At 37.5% G+C, this 20549-nt stretch overlaps 1 protein-coding gene across 1 annotated transcript in view; it reads right to left on the bottom strand.

Annotated features, from left to right (window-relative positions):
• IARS1 (isoleucyl-tRNA synthetase 1) overlaps nt 1–20549 on the bottom strand; it is a 112779-nt gene that overhangs the window by 35297 nt on the left and 56933 nt on the right. Inside the window, exons 17-22 of the mRNA XM_074879684.1 lie at nt 16148–16221; nt 15592–15786; nt 9669–9755; nt 8917–9000; nt 4259–4406; nt 1239–1359 (exon numbers count right to left, since the gene is read on the bottom strand). Of these exons, the coding sequence (XP_074735785.1) occupies nt 1239–1359; nt 4259–4406; nt 8917–9000; nt 9669–9755; nt 15592–15786; nt 16148–16221 (709 nt within the window). The remainder of the gene's footprint in view (nt 1–1238; nt 1360–4258; nt 4407–8916; nt 9001–9668; nt 9756–15591; nt 15787–16147; nt 16222–20549) is intronic.

Genomic DNA, 20549 nt, shown 5'->3' with positions numbered 1-20549 from the left:
ATCAAATTTCAAGGACAAAACTTCTAGGAAGAAGCCACATTTTGTCCACAATAGACAGCTTTTAGCATATTCCTGGGTTTGGCAGCTTAAGGATTCTTTCTTCCTTTAATGAAATTATGACCTCACCTGAATTTTGTTATTACCAAAATGACCTGCTTTATCCATTGGAGCAAGATAAACTCATCTTACTGGCCTTGGTGAGAATGAACACCATGACAGTCTGAGAGTGGGAAACAAAAGACATGGCTGAAACAGCAGATGACTGTCCCGTGTCCTCATAAACTCAGATCTGGCACTTAGCTGTTTCCTCATTATCCATTATCCCACTAACACCCTCCTTCCCCAAGCCTAAGCACACCTGCAGAAGGCTTCTAAAAATTCTTCCGAGGGCAACTTAAGATCACAGGCATAGGGGAGGTTGTTTATTCATAAACAGGAACCCTCATGACAAAAGCCACCTTGTTCCCGATATCGAGGTTTCTAGTGCCCTTAAGGGCACCAAAACCTCTTCAAATCCCATCGTGACTTTATCTGCAAGTCTGTAAGCTTACTGGATGAAACAACTACTTCAGGGGGCTCCTGCAGCACCTTCTCTTTGCAATTAATATTGTCTTAATATAATGCAAGCATTGAGAGGTATGCCATGATGAAAAAGACAACATGCAGGAAGAAAAAAACCCAGGAGAGTATCTTCTTACAGCTATGCAATATCCTAATGCTATTCCGCCCCGCTGCAGACACTCCCAATGAGATTACACAGAAACCCTCTCCATGGAACTATGCAGGGGAAAATGTATGCCCCATGCTCATGTACCTCTCAAAATTATTTTATTTAGGTAACTTGAGCACTGCACATTTAATCCTTTTTTTACAGCTTCCCCAAATTCAACTGGTTTCCTTTTCACTGCTGTCTTTCAGTTACTATTATAATATTATTAATAGCTCCAAGCACTGCAAAAGATGGTGTTACAGCAACAAGCTACATCACTGAGCTCATAGGATTAGCCGTGACAAAAAAGCCTCATCAGTTTTTGAAATCTCATGAACAAGCATAGCAAAATCTGATTCAACACCCATGAAAGCAGCATTCCATGTATTATGGTACCTAGTTAAAGATTTCCTTCCTTTTATCTGAACTGCAAGTCTCATGTGGAATCTGGAAATCCCTGGATGAAATGGCCAGTTCTCTAATCAAAAATTAAACACCCATACACTCACCCGATCAAACATGTGCATACCTGCCATTTCAGCTTTGAAGAACTTAATGAGTGATTGGGTGAAAGAAAGAATCCATTTATCCATGATGTTATTGCTCTCCTTAAGTGTGTTCTCATTGTAAAGGAATTCTCTTCCCTCATCCTATCATCAACATAAAAACACAAAACACATTTTGAAATCATAAGGGTATATATTCAAATCTCTGTATAGAACCACCTGACAGACAATAATATTTTGTCACCTTCGTTGTGTTACACTGGTTTCCTAAGGGAGAACATTAAATTCCAGAAACATCTATGTAAGAGAAATAGCTAAGGAAAACCTGACTCCTACTGCTGCTGATTTCACCACACTGTCTCTTCAACCACAAAATGAGGCCAGTTATTTGGATCTGTTAAACCAGACAAAAAGTAGTACAGCACACGACAGTATGCAGTCATTCTCTCCCTGTTTGCAGTATGTCATAGCTTCCAGACACAGGGTAGGACTCTTGAATTTACCTAACTCCTTCATCTAGGAGAATCCAAAGCATTTACAAGAAATGTACTATGAAAATGAATTCTATTTGGGGGAAGGGCATATAAATAATATAATTATTTTCTAAGAACATGTGACAATTTCAACAGATTAAAACATAGAAGAATGTAACAACCTTAAAAAACAGGTGGAATTTTTAGGCATCCAACATGCATATAGTGCACTTTGTTGCTTTCCAGAACACTGATGTTCGCACCCATCTGAGAAATTTCGTAACACTCTACTGAATCTGTAGGGCATTGCAAGCAAGACCACAAGTAAGCATGCTTGTCAGCGCCTACGGTCCAACTCTTCCATGTGAACATTCTTATGACTGGTTGAAAACAGGGTTTATTTTTTTTTTCAGATTTACAAACAGTATTTAGCATCTGGTTTTAAGAGCCTTTGGACTTTCCCCTCCCTCAGAGTCCAGATGAAAAAATATGTTTGGATTATTTGACCCAGTAATTATGCATCCATTTACACAGTATAAAGGAGAAGATTCTTAGGAAGAAATGCATCACCCACAAGTGCAGCAATCCCACTGTGAGGTCAGCAATCATTTAACCAACCACAATTACTGTGGTAATTACAGTAAGCATAAAATTCTTATTAGACTTCATCCAGGACAGTGGGATTGTAGTTTCTCTCTTGCAGGAAGCAGAATACAATGAAAAAGTTGTGTAAGACTGTGCATGACATCTAATTTAAGCACTATCACCCTGAATAGCACATTCTTTTGCCTAATATGGTGCATAGGAATGGTTTCACTACCTATTTAGAAAGAAAAATTACACCTGCTGAATTAACCAAACTATCTGCTTAAGCACCTGGATTTTCCGCTGGGGTCTTCCATCCCGAATTTGTCTGATCTTGCAAGATTTAATGGGATCACAGCAAAAAGCTGCAAAGCACACTTTAGACAATTCAAGGTCAAACAGCAAAAACTGAAGCATATTTTTGGAGCAATGCCTAAGTTTGTCTGATGAATGCTGTCTAGGGATCCTAAGAAAAGATTTGTTAAATATGAGGATCTGAAGTTACTAGACTTTCTTCCCAAAAGGTGTTGTTAAAAAGATAAAACCATTTATTTAAGTCAGCTGTTTACTGTACTATTTATTGAAGTCAGCTGCCTCTACTGCTTCAAATGGCAGCTCTCCACAGTGATTAAGCTGCTACTGTAATTTCATGGGTAGTACAAGGTTTAAACTTTTTCACTTAGTTCCCACTCTCCCATAAAAGTCTGGAGTAACAAGTGGTAACCTTCTATCATTAATCTCAGCTGAAAGATTCAAATTGGTTTCAACAGGAGCTATACAATATACACATAAAATCTTCAATTTAAATGAAAAATTACTATAGGTAAGAAAATTTAATCTTGCTTTCATTCTGAAAGTGTAGAAACTCATGTCACTCAACCAGCATTTTTAGTAGACTTCAAATGTAATGTACAAGTCAAACGCATTATTGCTTTTATGATGATTTACCTTTCTTTCCATTCCATTTCTTTATTTTTTTCCTAAGTTGTATTTAAATTTAACTTTTAAAAAAATTAGCTGTCATGTTACAGAAGGCAGTCTTCTTGCTGTGGCTAATGTATTCAGTATCGAGTATTCCCAAGTTAAACATTTTTATGCAGATTCATAACTGAAGTTACAGTAAATGAGTTGGCTCAAGAAATTGTCACAGCAGGCTCTACTGAAAATAACTTTCTTTTCATTACTTATATGCAGGTCCATTTCTGTTAAATCTGTATGCTATTAAGCAATGTCCTCAGTGCAGAGAAACTTGCAGTCCAGATGCCATCCTCCAACGGCATCCTTCCTGCGATGCAGCCATGCCTGACTGTGTGACGTGGGGTAACAGCAAAGGAAAAGCAGCAGCAGCACTCAAGGCAAGTATTACTGATACGTACTGCCTCCAAGCTACCACACAAACACCGATAAAACAATTACCAGAAGACCAACAAAGCTTATAGTGGACATTTCAGAAGGATTCCCTGGAGCACATGTGGTACCTGGCTCTTAACTGGTATTCCCAACAAGGTGACTAGAAGCAGATAATTGCTTAGTATGTATTAACCCCACAAACCTTAAGTCCCTATCTTGTTCTCCAATTTCAAGAGTATGAATGCAATAGCATCACATTTATCTCAAATAAAAGGGAATCAAGAGCACCCTAATCTGAGAAATGATAGCTATTATGTCTTGACAATCCCCTACCTTGCACTTCTACATAATAGTAAGCTTGGTCAAAAAGAGAAAGATGCAGGGTGATTACAGCTGTACAAAACAAGGTACAAACAGCAAATAACACAGAAGTTAACCACAAGTAGATACAACCTGATCTAACTTTGAGGTCAGCCCTGCTTTGAACAAGGAGGTAAAGATCAGGTGACCTCCAGAGTCAGAGTCCAGAGCTCCCCTTCCAATCTAAATTCCTCTACAATGCTAATTCACTCTAACAGTGTAAAAAGCACAAAGCCCCTTCCACTTTGCTTCTCCATGCTCAAGAGATCTGGTACCTTATGTTGCAGGATCTGAATATTCTGAACAAGAAAGCGATATGCATTGTACCAGGGCAGGAAGACATCCTTCAGTATATCCCTTACTCCTTCCTCCTTAAATCTCAGATTTTCTGCTCTTACCACAGGAGAATTGATCAAGTATAACCTGCAAAATAAGAACATACACTTAAGATCTTAAAACTGCATATTCTGATAGAAATGCACTTAAACATACAGTAAACCCTGGAGAGAGACAGTAAACCCTAGAGAGCTGCATAGCAAGAGAAAGATACCTAGGGGAGCAGTATCACACTAGGAACTCTAAGGAGGACAGTATTGTAAGCATGTAACATATTGAACATACGACAATTTACTTCCTAGTGCTACAGGATTATTTTTATGATACTGCATATGGACTTTGAATTTAAGTTTTCTTTTTTAACCAAAAGTTAACTGAAGTGATAACACATGCTCAGATGCTATCACAGTATAAAACAAGCAATGGATGCATGGATTTAGTGTTCATCTTTAGAATGGCACCTACTGTTTTGGTAATATTTTGAATTCCTTAACAATGACACAGTACCTTCCTACTCAATCTAGTTAATTTCCTCAATTTCAGAAAGCTTAGTGACCACTGCAAACACAGCACTAAGGACCAAGGCAAGACAGGCAAATCAAAGAACAGAAATTAATGTTGTCGAGAAAAACAGCCCACAGCCCCAAAAGAGGACAAAGGATGTGCCTTCTACCAATACAAATGTGCCTCAGCTCCAGAAACAGCAAAGCAGAGGATTCAAGTGATGCTCACTACTTCTATCAGAAGCAGCCCCTCACAGAATCATGTCCACATCAGTCAAGCAGGTTAATCTGTACAGGAAATCCACCCTGCCTAGGGAGATTCTCCACAGGTCAGTCTCTCTCAAGTTAACAGTTCCTCATTTCAAAGACAGATATCTCCCGCAGATTCCTTGATGGCTCTAAGTTCGCAAAAAATCATCTTTATCCCATCTTCACAGAATCACAGAATTACCTAGATTGGAAGAGACTTTGAAGATCATCCAGTCCAACCATCAGCCTCACACTGACCGTTCTCAACTCCACCATATCCCTCAGCGCTGGGTCAACCCAACTCTTCAACCCCTCCAGGGATGGGGACTCCACCACCTCCCTGGGCAGCCCATTCCAACACCTAACAACCCATTCTGGAAAGAAATACTTCCTAATATTCAGTCTAAACCTTCCCTGGCACAGCTTGAGGCCATTCCCTCTTGTTTTATCACTCATTACTTGGTTGAAGAGACTCATCCCCAGCTCTCTGCACCCTCCTTTCAGGTAGTTGTAGAGGGCGATGAGCTCTCCCCTCAGCCTCCTCTTCTCCAGACTAAACCCCCTCAGTTCCCTCAGCTGCTCCTCATAAGACCTGTGCTCCAGACCCTTCACCAGCTTTGTTGCCCTTCTTTGGACACGCTCTTCTTCCCTAAGCAAATATTCTGTCTATGGAGACAAACTGGTATCTATCAAATTAACTCAAAAAGAAACCAGGTCTTACTCAGGTATCAAAAAAACTTGAATACAAACTTGATTTAGATAGACTTCATTTAGTTTTCCAAATCTGAAAAACCAACAAAACATTTTTTTTATTTTAAAGATTGTGGCATTTCTCAATAGAAATTTATTAACTCATTTTCTCAGAGTTTATCAACTTTTCAAATCATGATTCTAAACTAATGTATCTTTACATGCAGTTCACTTAGGAGGCTTTAAAATCTTAATGGGGTTTGACACAGCACATTCAAAATACCAGACCATAAATTCTTCAGGAAAGGGCTTCTCGCATGAAAATGAATACATAAAAATAGAGCTGCCAGAGCAAACAGACAGTAACGCAGCACAGAAATGGGTATTTTCAGTACTGTATTAAAAAAAAAAAAAAAGAAAAAATTTAAATATTATAACCAAATTCAAATTATAAATTTACAAAAGTACAAAACAATTAAGCATGATAATGAACTAGTAAGTCCTTAAATGAAACTGGAATTTGTAATTACTATTGAAACCAAACCTCCCATCACAATTATTTATGCGCTTATTACTCATTATTTATTTCAGAAGTCAAACACAACTTTGCTCCAAATACGAGCGCTCGTCTGGCCCTAGGGTACACCAGGATACTGCAGGCCTTGGACCAGTTTGGGACTTACTTAGAATAATGACTGCTTCAAATTGCTTCCACTGCTTTCCTCCTCAGGAGACAGCAATGCAAACTAATCAGAACTATGAAGTATCAGCTAAATCGCTCCTTTGCACCCACCTCAGCAGCACTCGCTGCAGAATCTACCAGAAGTCGTCTTAAGATAGCTCTTAGCATGAGAGATTAAAGAAAATGCAGCCCTCTATGGCTACAGTTTGGGGGGAGTGGTTTGGTTTTTGGGGTTTTTTCTTGTTTGTTGTTTTTTTTGTTTTTTTTTTTTTTTTTAACATAGCAGCCCTACACTGCCTTACAATATGTAAATGTTAAAAGAATAGTAATTCCCTGAATTATCCCAATGCAAAGATAGTCACATCTATTATATGGAAAGAGAAATAAGGCACTCAAAGGAAGAGATCCATCAATTTAGTTACACCATTGACAAACCTTCTTCAAATCAAGCCAGTATTATCAAGTTTTCTAACACTGTATGAGAAACAATAAAGCAACCTCCTTTTCAGCTAAAACAGTAGTGTGTGGCATTATGTTATTTCTTCTGCATTTTAAGAACAAATTGAGAGGAGAATTTAACACATCACTTCTAACAGCAATACTTACCTCAGGGTACATGAAAACAGAGGGCTTGCTTATAAATACTATGACCAGCAAATTCTCTTTCTGACATACTTCAACTTTGACAGCTACCCAACCCAAGTCATAGGTTTTAGGAATATCAGAATATAACTGGCTTTGACAATTCTTCAGATTTCACACAGGATTCAAGTTTCTGAAAGTCTGAAGTTGAGTTGTTAAGTTTACTGCGCTATTATTTCTTCTGTTTACCCATTCCATTCAATTCCATATTCATTTAAACTACTTACGTCTACATTTTCTGCTGATCTATTTATCAATAGTATATTCTCTGCTGAGAATACTTCAAAGCTATAGTTTAAAAAAAATATATATATACACATACACACGGCAAAAGCTAAAGTATTTCTGCAGGGAAACAGTGCCAAGGAGAAAAACTAAGTTGTAGCTTTTTCTATAAACAGAACACATCAAGCGCTTCAGTGAATAAGCAGAGACAACTGAATTGCAGAGCTCCTTCCATAAATGAACCTAGCCTGCAATGCTTTTTACTCTCTATGTGGGTGTATGTATAAATAAATGTGACATTAAAGAATGACTACACAGGCAGAAAAATGAATTAGCTTTTCAGAAATCAAAAAACCATGAATAATGGAAGTGTAACTTCTGGTGTTTGAGATTTTTTGTTTTCTTTTATAAAAAAGGCAGGTTTTTTTCAACGGAAATGTCACCTGCAATTTAAAAGTCTCCAATTTGAGTAACTCCAACCCTTTTCACTCATTGTTCCAGCTACCAATTCACCGATATTCTGCTAATACACCTTGATTATTTTTAAAAACCAATCTTGATCAAATTTAAGAAATCCACCCAACTCTCCCTTGTAAACATATATGAGAAGATAATTTACTAGCTCTTTTAAATGCTAAAGCTTGAAACAATAAGGAACTTCACATCTGCTTAGTTTATCTAGAACAAGCAACAACCATCTTTCTCAAATATACAAGAAACCACAGTACACTAACCTTTCATTCAGCCCAATCATTACCGTGTATAGTTGTAACATACAACTCAACATGGATGATAGCTTAAGGTTTTCTTGTACCTAGCAAGAATTACAGGGCTTTTGAGAAATGTGGAAGTAGTGTACTCCCGCAGTTATTAAAATGTCTCTATTGTACCTTTACCTCAAGGTACCGCTTCGTGCATGTAGTTAGAGCATCTAGCCAAAGTACCAGGTGACTGCATATTATGTTTATACATTAAGTATAATTTTAAAGAAACACTTCAACTGTGTTTAAACTGTTTGACCAGAACAATTTATATAGACACATTAGGCTGCTCTACGTCTGCTTTTCTGGTTTCACTACTATACTGTATACTTACATCAATAAAAAAAGAAACCCTTTCCCTTTAGAAAAATGTATAAGTAGCAAACAGATATTTCTGTGTATTATACAGTAATCCTTCCCTAAAGTAACAATTTAACAGTAAACTAATAGTATTGTTCTCAAAGATTTTATTCCAATTTTCACTGGGTCAATGCAGACCATTAGCCGCAATAGCAGACAGTGCTGGCTCAAGTGGAAGCATTCTGTACAAACTGGACACACATTTTCTGACAAAAGGCCCCCAGTCAGCACATCGGCTTTGATTGTTACCAGCCTTGAGGGAGATAAGACAAGGGCATAGAAAGTTCAGGGACTGTAACTATTACCAGTTCTTTTCAGTCATCCACTCTTTCAGCTATTCAGCTGCCATAGTGGTCTAGAAATTTCTAAAATTAACTTTCTTCCTACTGTTAATTGTAAAAAACACATAAGCAGCCCTCCTGGTACATATCTGCCATGAACAGAAAGCTAACACATCAGATGGATGTTAATTAAAGAAATCCTACCTTAGTGCATCAGCTCCATAACTATTTACAATACTCATTGGATCAGGATAATTCTTCTTCCTTTTGCTCATTTTTTGGCCATCACTAGAAAAATATCAGAAGGTAGGCATAAATTCCCAGAACTCTTGTAATACATGGATAAAGGAAAAAAGGCCCTTCAAATCCAGCTTAATTTTTCTGTCCTATTACGTTCTTGGTAGCACAGACATAATTATATATTAGCACATCTTTTCAGTATGACTGTTGAACCCACAAGAGCAACTGAGAAAAAAAAAAAAACAATGCAAGAGGCTTCCAAGTTACAAATCTAAGCAGGAAATCTCTTTCCCACCAAAGCTGAGGGAAGATGTACTTGTTTTGAATCAATCCCTCCAGCCCACTGGCAAAGCTTGATTTGAAAATAATGGGAAACAAATATAATTAACTTATGTAAAATTACATTTAAAACAACATTTATAATCCCCTTTACAACACATATCACTTATTTCCTATTCTTCCCTATTCTGACTTGTTACTCAATTTCTCTCTCTAGGAAGGACTAATCCTGCTGGAAAGAACCTAGTGCAACAGACAGCTGGGAGGTGTAACCCTCACACTCAGGTGCTTCTTACCTCCTACAACACCGACATCTCCCTGACAAGCCTTAACAGCTTCAAAGTCCATTTCAGATTTAGTTTACAATTCACAGGGACTTATCTGAAATATTCTTTGACTAAAAATCTGTTCAGGAAAGAACTGACTGACATACAAACCTGGCAAGAACAAGGCCATTCACAATTACATTCTTGAAAGGAGGCCTTCCAAAAAGAGCAGTGGACAGCACCAGCAAAGTGTAGAACCTGAAACAAGAGACAACATAAATGGGACTTTCTAAATACACCAAGATAAAGCCTGCATGTCCTTCACAACAAAATAATTTTTTTATTATGTTCTTTTACTCTAGCAAAGCTAAAATTTAAGTATTTAGAACATTTATGTTACAAAGACTCAGAAGAGGAGCTTATTGTTAAGTAGACCTTTTTCTTCTTTGTAGCATATCGTGCTCTTTGCTCAGCTGTGATCTACTAGTCCAAGAAGGCTGAAATATTGCAATAGTAAACATTAGGAAGGTTATGAAGAGGAAAATTGTAGCATTTTCACCTTTAATACAGAAAAGAAAATTCCGTCCCTTAACAAGCTTCCTATCTGCTCACTGTAAACCTCAGAACACAGCATCAGTCAGGAACAAACACGGCAGACAGGACTGGCACACTGCTTTTTTGTGCATGTGTTAATGTGTGTATTCTTCAACCTAACAGACAACAGAACAGTTTCTGCTGGGAGCATATAATCAAGGTAGCTAAAGTGAGCAGAGCCTCCTTTTGACCAAACAGACTTAGCTGGTTAAATCAGCCATCACTAGAAAATATGAGAATGTAGGCGTTCCCCACAAAGGGCAGCAGGGGGTTTCCCCCACCTCCATTTGATGTGTTTTCAGTAACTCTATCTATAACCTAGGACACTTAAGAAATCAGTGCTGGAGCAAGCACAGGGACCTACTGTTCAATATGTCAATATATGGTTATATCTGAGAAAGTTGATGTGACAATTTCATAGCCAGGAGTCGGAACCTTCACCGAAGGAGGTATCTATGAGCTTCTGTAACTGCACTGCTGGTAATTACTTCTAAGAAAATTACTGGAGGGTGGGGTACAGCTTTCCTGGTTAAAAATGAGTATCACACTGACGATTGCTTAGCAACCTTAAATCAGCAGATGATTATAAAAAATTGATTGAGAATAAGGCACAGGAGGTTATGCCTCAGAACTATGCATTTGCATGAAAATTTAGTAGAGAAACACTTTAGTGAGGGAAAAAAAAGTCCATCTGTATATTCTAAAGTAGTTTTTATCAAAAAGCTGCCTATAATTGCAAAAGCATTTGTCTAACACTTGAGGGTCCAAAGCTCTGTAAAGGCTGCTGTGTGCATTACTGCATTTATTAAGTGGCTTACAGGACAACTCTGATGCTTATCTCTCAGACAGGCCTTTAACTCTCAAAATCACCTCAATTCACACTTCAGGATAAAAATTCTCATTATTAAACTGCATTGTAATTTCATTAATTTTAACCATCACTCCTCCACCTGCACACAAACACGTGCACTCAAAATCCCCGCCTTCATTTTTAAACTTCTTAAAAAAAACCCTAAACACAACCATCTGAGCATTTACTCAGATGATCAACACCTCAAGCCTACAAGACTGACCGTTCATTACAAACACAGCAGTACTTCTTGAGTATTTAGTATGAAGGTATCTCACTGACAAACTCCCATCACTTTCTGCAAAGTGGTTGCAAAGTCTCGTATTAGAGCAGGTGCATTTGCAATTAAAAAGAAGAAAGCAGAACCAGCTAGAAGATATTTCAGTAGTTTGTATTAGGAAATTTGTACAGATGGACCATGGGCACTGAAAAAAATACATCCAAGAACTTTTCACAAATTTTATGTTATTTGCATTGTCAAACCTGATGAGCCTCAGCAATGAGGTACCTTAGTTGATGACAGTGACAAGACTGTCTTTGAGATCCTGTGATCCAGTGGTTTACCCACCATTCAGACATAACTCTTCATGTTCTCTCTCAGATTATCCTTTTAAAAAAATTCACCTGCTTCACTCTGAATATTTTAAAGGAATGTGTCTCTGCACCTTATTTTTGAATTATCTTATCCACAGACACACTTGTTTCTGACTTCGACTTCTCTCTGCTGTTTCATCTTTCATTCACCAAATCTCAGTCTGCTTCTAGTTATGTCCTTGCAGATCCATAGCTGTCAGCCAAAACAACAGTAGAAAAACCCCTTAACACCACAGAGACAGAAGTCCACTTCTTTGCTCTTCTTCTCTCCTCTTCCACTCCCCCCAAAAGGAGAAAGCATTTCCTCCCCATTTTCTCCTTTCTTAAACAATTGTGGGTAGATTCATAATCCTGCGGTTCACAGCAAAAACATTCAGCTATGAATTCCCTTTAGGCCACCACATTCTGACCCTGACTATCAATCTTGTTGCATCTGCCTATATGCAATCGGAGACAGAGCCTTTCCTACCAATCTGTCTGGACTGCCAGCCTTGCAACCCAATTACAATAAGATTTTTTTCCTCTGGCCTTAACAAATGTAATTCAGCTCTTTCTCATATCCATGCAGAAAGTCATCAAAAAGATCACTCTCCTGGCTCATCACCTTGGTCACATTAATTTTCTCCTTGTCTCCCTTGACTTTCTCCCCTTCCATGTTGAGTCAAACAGAAACTACCAGACCTTCACCTCCTGAGCCTTTCACCACCTACCAGTCCTCACTTCACATCAGCTGCAGCCTGACCTGACACAAAATCAATCTTCTTTCTGAGTCTTAGCACTTTATACAGAATGCTTCAAATAAAATAAAAAAAAAAAAAAAAAAAAATCACATACTATGCTCTTAACACTTCAGAACTCACCAGCTTGTTGTTCACTTGGGCCTATTATGATATTGCGTTGCCATACTAACAAAAAGATACATATGTCTTCTCCTCAAAATATCCTCATTTTTTCCAAGACTTGGGAAAAGGTAACTAAAAGCCTAACAGTTTTAGAATGAGAATTCTTCTTAAGAATAGCCTGAGACAGCTCTACCTTTTACCAAAAAACCCACCACCTCACATCTTAATTCCATCTTTCTTTCACGAAAGTGCTCTTCTGCAAACCACAGAACACCAGCTGTTATCAAAGCACCAGGATAATAACAGACATGAGCACAGTGGGAAAGGTATAAGCATCATGTATTGAGGCAAGTGTTTTGATATTCCACCCACAGATGAGACAGACTTGGGTATGGTGAAGACTTACAGTAACTCTTAATGCTGATGTTAAAAACAAAAAGCAAACTACTCCAGATTGTAACGTGAAAGTCTCCATTTGCACACTGCCTACATTACACAGCCCAAGTGTGTGGGCTCAAACCAAAGCACAGCAGCTGTATGTTTACAACCACAGAGTCACCGCTGGCATTAGTATCAGCTTGGACTTCTCTTGTTATTTTTCCAGAGTCAATCTTCAGTTGAATTAGTGAGATGATTCAGTTCAGCCTACTAAGGAAAGGGAAAGAAACTGCTAATCCACAGGTTACATTTACTATTTAAAAAAAGAAAAGAATGTTATAACCCCAAAACATGATAGTTAGCAGATCTGGATGTTGCACCACATTCAAGTTTAGATTAATATCATACTATAAAAAGGCCAACTTGTGTAAAAATTACAAATGCATTCTTTAATGGCACTAGAGAGCTTCACTGGATGCACATGAGATCAGACTCATCTTTTCATCTGTCATGTCTCCCACACGCACTTCAAAGGACAGCAGCACTAAAAGAAACACAGCAGTAAGTGTGTGTGACACATACTAATCCACTGTGACAACTCAATCTTGACTAGCTAAACCCTAAAACCTAAAATTTATCATTCCTCCTATATTTTCACTGAAATTCTCACTACCAGGAATAGATTTTGTATCCACATAAAAATCCCAAACCATTTTTATTTCTCTTGAACTTTTACAATTGAGTAGCTCCCTTGCACACTGTAAGAATGATCGCGTGTTGTTCCAATTTTTTTACTTGCTTTCATTTTTTGGCATCTAAATTAAACGCACTTGTTTCTTTATAACATGTAGCAGGGAAAAAACCAGTTTCTGACCGTACCTTTTGCATGCATTTTATATGTCTTTATCATGTGCTCTTTTATTTGCCTCTTTTCTTACCAAAAAAGCAGCACAATTTTCTATTTTTTTTCAGATAGAATAAAAAAAAAGAAGAGGAAAAATAAGTTTTTAATTCTCCTTTCATGAGCATAATGAACAATGCTGCAGAAAGACTAATACATGGAATCATTAGTGTTACAACTTTTCAAGCTATTTCTCTTCATTCCTTCTTCATTCTAACACTGTACTAGCCTCCTCCAGTCCCCAAAGCACAGCTGCTGCAGAGTAGGCAGTTTTTCTCCCAGATAAACAAAACCTCTCACTTTTCCTCAACATGAAACAGGTATTATTTAATTATAACATTCCACTTTCTATTTAATATTTCCTAAATTAGCATTTGTCAAAATAACAGTGTTGTATTCACATGCTACATGCAACAGTAAAGAAAATAAAGTAAATGAAGAAATGTAGGGTTCGCTGTATATACAGGATCCAACACTGCTTGAAGAGCAACAAGCACAAGAGTGACCTGCAAATGAGATCAGTATGTCCCTCTACTGCTGGGTTTCACTCTACTCAACAGTACTTACTCATATACTAATACTGAAAAGCACCATGACTAATATGCTGTGATATACAACTGTGGAGACCACAAAGTTGAAGATCAACACAAACAGCCTAACAAAGACTAGTGGGGCAGGGGGGAATATCACTATGCATGTAAGAGGCCAGTTTTAATTAAATTTATCAGGTTGCCCTAATTGTGACCTATGTGAGGACTCATTACAAACATTATGCAGAGCACTAACTAGGTAAGGTGCAGCTATGTTCTGAAAAGTATTTAATATGCCATGAGGAGACCATGTTTCACTGTGTGAGACTGAAGTGGTCCCTCCCTAACTGCCAAATTTACAAATGTAACTTCCATTTTGAGGGCCTAGATAATTTTTTGCATCACAAGTAAGGGGTTGCAAAATGAAAACAGCTTTTGCTATATTCATAAAACTTTTTTTTATTTAGCATCATGCCTCAAACGTTCCCTTGCTTAAGCCTCCTGGCTTTGAGAGTATGTATTAACCCTGCTCTCAACTTCACAAACATGCAAAAACCCACCTCTTACTGCTTTGTTTGGGTTGGTTGGTTGGTTTGTTGGGAGAGTAGAGGCATGGGCAAAGGGAGGTGCCAACTATGCTCCAGAGGAATTTAGTTTAATAACACAAGTTACTGGATGGAAGAGTTCTACTTGTACATAGTCAAGTATACTAATCTAGAAATCACAAAAATTCATCTTAAAAATCTGTCAGTTTTCACAGCCAACCTCAAACTTAAAAAATAAACACTTAAACATGCCTAAACTATATGTACGCATCTATGTATGTATGAGAACATTACCCAGAGAAAATCCGAGATTAGAGAAAAATTTTCATCAGTGATTGAAAAACATTTATCCAGAGAGGAATCAAATAAGCAAATGAAGTTTACAGATAGAAAACTTGATTTTTGTAAACTATAAGATCTTAACAACATAAGGTTTGACTTTGGTTTTTTCCCCAACTCATATAAAACCAAAATTCAAATTTAATCTAGGGGGCAAAAATGACTAGCCTATACATTGGCTTGAAATCCTCAAAACACTGACTTCTATCTCAACTGACTCAATTGCTCTTCTGCTTCTAGTAGACAACTCAAGTTCTACAATAAGTCAGCTGCTGAGATTCTTCCTTATCAGGCCAAAGATCTGCCCTATTACCTAATGATGTTTTCCACAAGAGCCAGGAAAATTGCTTGCTAACGTATCATCTTTCTGCAACACTTTTGCCACCAAGGTTTAGAACACCTTGCATTTTACTGAAAGAAATAAATCATGCACTTATCTATACAACATTAAAGGATCATCCAGACGTAATAGTGTTAGACACAGGGTGATAATATCACATAATTAACTGGCAGAAAATTACCATCCTCGGGTTTGGTCAATGCCTTCAGCAATGAAGTCAGCAGGGAAAGCATCTTCAAGTTCTTTTTTGTTTTCAAATGGATAATGGACTTGTGCATAAGGCATACTTCCACTCTCAAACCAACAATCAAAAACTTCAGGGACCCGGTGCAGTAAGCCCTTGCCACAGCGTGAAGGGATAGTTAGGTGATCAATACTATGGGAAAGAAAAAGATTGACAAATTCTAAACAAAACCAAGAATTAGCACAAAAAGCCAACGTTATGCTTACACATTAGGTATGACAGGAGTTTTGCTTTTAATTTTGATGATCCTTCAAAAAGGTCAGCATTTCCTTTGACAATTTTTGTAATCTAAAGCTAGTTTAGAGATTTTCTTTCTGTATTAACAGTGTCCAAGACACAAGAAAGGAGAATTTATACATGTTAATCGCATGTCCTCTTACTACTTCTCCGTTTTCCCTAAAATCTGTTTTCCACGGTTTGGGCAAAGAAAACCAGTATTCTTTATGTCTGCTCAGCTATTTTTAATAACTAGTTAATAGTCTCTGTGACCAACCTTTCTCGATGGAGATCAGTGACTTTCACTCCAGACAGCTCTTCCAGTTCTGCCACTGAACCAATACAAACTACCTGTAAGAGACATTCAAGAAATGTAGTCAGTTAATTTGCACACAGTAAAAATTTGTTTCAACATTAGACAGGAGACTTGTAGTTCAGTCAGTATCTTCTAAGGTAGCTGATATAGCTGAAAAGCCAACAAAAATTTTGTACAAGATTCCCTTTGCCAATCTAACAAAGCAGCAAATGATGTTAGGGACAACTGCCCTGATTTAATGCAATTCATGTCAGGATAATTGGAGACTTCGAAGAACAAGCATGTTGTCAGGTATCAAAAAACATTGTGTTTTGTTGCTTGGTTTTTATTCAAACAACCCACAACACAATCACCTGAAAATTCCGTGATCCTAACTTTTATACAGACAGGAGTTTCAGATCCCAGGTTCCTCTTCTGAAGCCAAGGTAAGCAGCTACATTGCTCATAAGTGAGTGTAAGTGTTCCATCCCAGGTACACTAAACTGTTCATATCAGTGGCACCTTATTTAAAGTGAAAAAAGTGTCACAGCTAACAAACAGGTTGTTAAGAAAGGTACAGACTTCTCTTGTTTTTATTGCATCAACACACCAAGAAAAAGGCAGAAAGCTTTGGCAACAGGCTTGGATCAATGTCCTGAAATGTTGATGCAACAAATGATTCTGAAAAACTCTATGTAGGAGAGAAGGAGAAAAGTAAAGCTTTCTTTGCTTTACATTTTAATCAAGTTTAACCCTCCCAGAGCCCTGTGGCCCTTTCTCATCTGGCAGGATTCACAAGCCACAAGCTGCAGCACAGACCTGGATTTTGGAGATCCAGTCCCACGTGCTATCAGTCCAATTTAGAATTGCCACGGGTAAAAAAAATGGGTTTTGACAGATCTGACAGGGAAGGAGTTAAATGTACCAACATAAAGACGGTATAAGTAGGCTAGATGTTTTTCACATGAGATAACTTTCTAAGTTGCTCTTAGGATACAGTAAATCAGAGCACTGCCCACTTCCCATAGTTAGTCTTAAATCTATGCATATGTATACACACAGAAATTGTGACTCACAAAAAGGTTTTGGTGTATTTAATTCCAAAAAACTGTCATGAATTACAGAGAAGATAGAAACTCAGTCTGATTTGGTTTTTAAGCCATGATTTTCCTAGTCTGATTCAACTGCTGATCTGCATTACTAATCACCATCTTTTATTGTACTTTTGAAATGTAATTTTTTCATTACTTTTCTATTTGTCTTATTTTTCTATAGCAAGTGAAGCATTACAATGATTATGATATTCAAATATAACAGTCTGCAGTTTGCATAGCAAACCACACCAGGGGATCGATCTCAGTTAAAAATACACCTTCATCAACAAATTATTTTTAAGCCAGATCTGTTCTTCATTCACCATGTGGCCCCATAAGCAATCATACAAGCTCAAGTGAGCAAGCAGCAGGTGCTTAGTTCAGCACCGCTGGCAGAAAAAAAGGTTTTAATAGCAGCATGGGTAAAAAATACCCTTGGATACACCGATTACTTCATCTTTGCTAACCGTAATATTTGAACATACTTTCACTATGCTCTGGATTAACAGCTGCCCATTAGCTGTTGCTTTCTGAAGCAAGCATTTCAATACTTAAGTAAAATTCAAAATACTGGATGCATCTGCAGAACTGCACCCAGCAGAACATATTCATAGAAGAAATAACCCCAAATCCGCATGAAAAATCAAACAACCAGCAGAGGAATGCAGATATCACCATACTGAATAAGGCTGCCTCTGTCCAAGTCAGGAGGATGGAGCTACTCTCTCCCAAGGGTAGCTCATTAGATACTTGAAGGCGAGAGAACAATACAGCAAGTGGATGCTAATCAAATCCAATCTCTCACTAAGCCACACCCACTTGTTTCTGCAAGAAACAAACTGGCTTATGCTTTTTAATTAAAGCTATTGCTTTGGATACCATTTCTTCAACAGCAACGTCTACTTTAGTAGCCTGTCCCCTTCCCCTATTAGTCACTTGTTCCTCCCCCATTTCATTTTTCAGCCACATCAACTACAAAACCAGCTATGTCAACATTTAATAGCAGACAGCAAAAACTGAAATAAATAGGCTGGGACTGGGAGCTGTTCAACCCTGTTTCAGCATCACTGAGACCTAATGTGAAATCAGAGGTCAAGGTTAAATACTTCTAATGAAATGAACATTAGCATTATATCCGGGATTATCCATGTAAATAAAAAAATAAAGCCATGCAGCAGCATTCATGGACCTCAACGTCCTGTGACATAGTTCTGCAGTCCCTATTAAATAAAAATGTTTGCTCGTACTGGTTTGTCATTTCAGCTGTTAAGCATGTATAATCAAAGAATAAAGAGTGTTCATAGAAAGAAATACGTCCACGTAGTGCATCAGTGTTATCAGCAAGACATTCTGGGATCTTTAGAGAGCATTTTCTGAATAATAATCAGTAAAAGAAATGACTGTTAAGGTCAGCTAAAAGTGGCATTCTTAGTGCAGCCTCAAAGCAGAACCAGAAACAGACCTCAAGAAGTTCCCTCACCCTTCAGGAGAGCCCAGACAGAGTCCTCTTGTTCCAAATCTGTTATGCAAGACCAAGAGCACCAAAACTACCGGAGGGTTAACAGTTTACATGAGTGACAGGCAATGAAACAATCAGAATTTTGGTAACATCATTGAATACTTAATACTACAATTTGTATGTAAGTCCTATAAAATCAGCCTATGTCCGCTTTATCAACTTGGGTGCTATATTAAGGAATTTTATTATCTAATCCAAATGAGATGCGTTCCTCCACTGAGGAAATCATTGAGATTTGAAAGCTTAAAATGATAAACTGTCTGCAAAAATGTGGTAATAAACACAAGCTTCAGAATTTAACTTCCATTGTGTGTCTCTACCTGCTAATTATGCTAAAATAAAGCTAAAATAAAAGCTAAAAGAAAACTGTGGGAAACCAGATATTGATTTGTAATAAAATTCCCTTTAATACCAATTAATTCACCTTACTGTATATTAAATAAGGAACTGTTATTACTTCTCCAGGATTTAATATGCACAGCATAATTGCATGCGACAAAGTGTTCTTTTGAGAACAAAACATGAAGAGGAGGCTCTGCAATCTCACATGGCACTGGGCTACAGTAAAACTGAAGTCAGGAAATTTGGATTGCATGTTATTTCTGTACAAGAGCAGGTGTCACTTAGGCCTTAAGTTCCACATCAGTTCCAATGGTATTTAGTTTTTAAGCTATATCCCACATGCATAGAGTGAATATTAAAAAAAACCTAGCTTGAAATTTAGCATGGTCCAGAAGCCATACTCTACTACTGAACCATGACATTCAGACTCTAGAGTAAACAGAAATGTATAACATCTATGGATAAAATAATAGATCTGTTGGTATTTCTATCATTATTCAGAACACCAAGCCCTGAGGAATATTTGCAGCTAATTTCAAAGGAAAGGTCAATCTTCCAAGCTAGACATCATATTATTATTAAAAACAAACAAATCAAACCTAAAAAAGTGAAAAAAACTGTACACAGAGGAATACAGACATGGAAAGACTGGACACAAAATGAAATATTATTAGAGGCAAGGAGTGGGAATAATGTAACCTTTACACAATCTTTTTCAGCTGTAAAATGAAGTCTTGAAATACTTTAGCACAAAGTTTAGTCTAAAGACTGAAAGTTTATATACCTAAAAATTTTGAATACATGTTAAAAATTCACTGTTATATGAGAGACAGAAGCATTTGGTTTGCCAGTAGTTTACAAACACGCTCATAGCAGAAATAGAATTCAAATGCCAAGGCTTTCTTAGATATTTAAATCATAATTGCAAGGAGTAACTCCCTCCCTTCCCCAGTAGCTCCCTGCCTATCAGCAAGATTTCCAATGAAGAGGAAATTAAAAAATGCTTTATGGTGCACATCTAAGCAATAGTGCAAATTATAGACAATAAGATAATAATTTTCTGGTGTGTGTTTTCCTATTTGAGGTCTTTCACATCTAAAATGAAAAGTGAAAACTTTTTCAAATCAAGGGAGATAAAAAACAAAGGCTTGGGATGCTGTCATCAGTATTCACCTTCCATAGACATCCTGATATTGATTAGTATTTCCTGTTTCCAGCATGAGAAAGACTTATCATACATGTCTAATGGGACTAACCCACACAGAAAAAAAAATAATTTTATCTTCACAAACTGTTTTAAAACTTGGTGTTCCGACACTTAGCAAACAGCAGTCATCAAAACTGTGTAAGCATTCACTTGCACAGCTGGCTTTATGCTACCAACTGCAGGGTACCTTACAACTTCAAAAAACTCATTTCTAGCATTCTC

The sequence above is a fragment of the Strix uralensis genome, chromosome 10, assembly GCF_047716275.1.
Source record: "Strix uralensis isolate ZFMK-TIS-50842 chromosome 10, bStrUra1, whole genome shotgun sequence".
Lineage (NCBI taxonomy): Eukaryota > Metazoa > Chordata > Aves > Strigiformes > Strigidae > Strix > Strix uralensis.
This window is presented reverse-complemented; position numbering and strand designations above follow the sequence as displayed.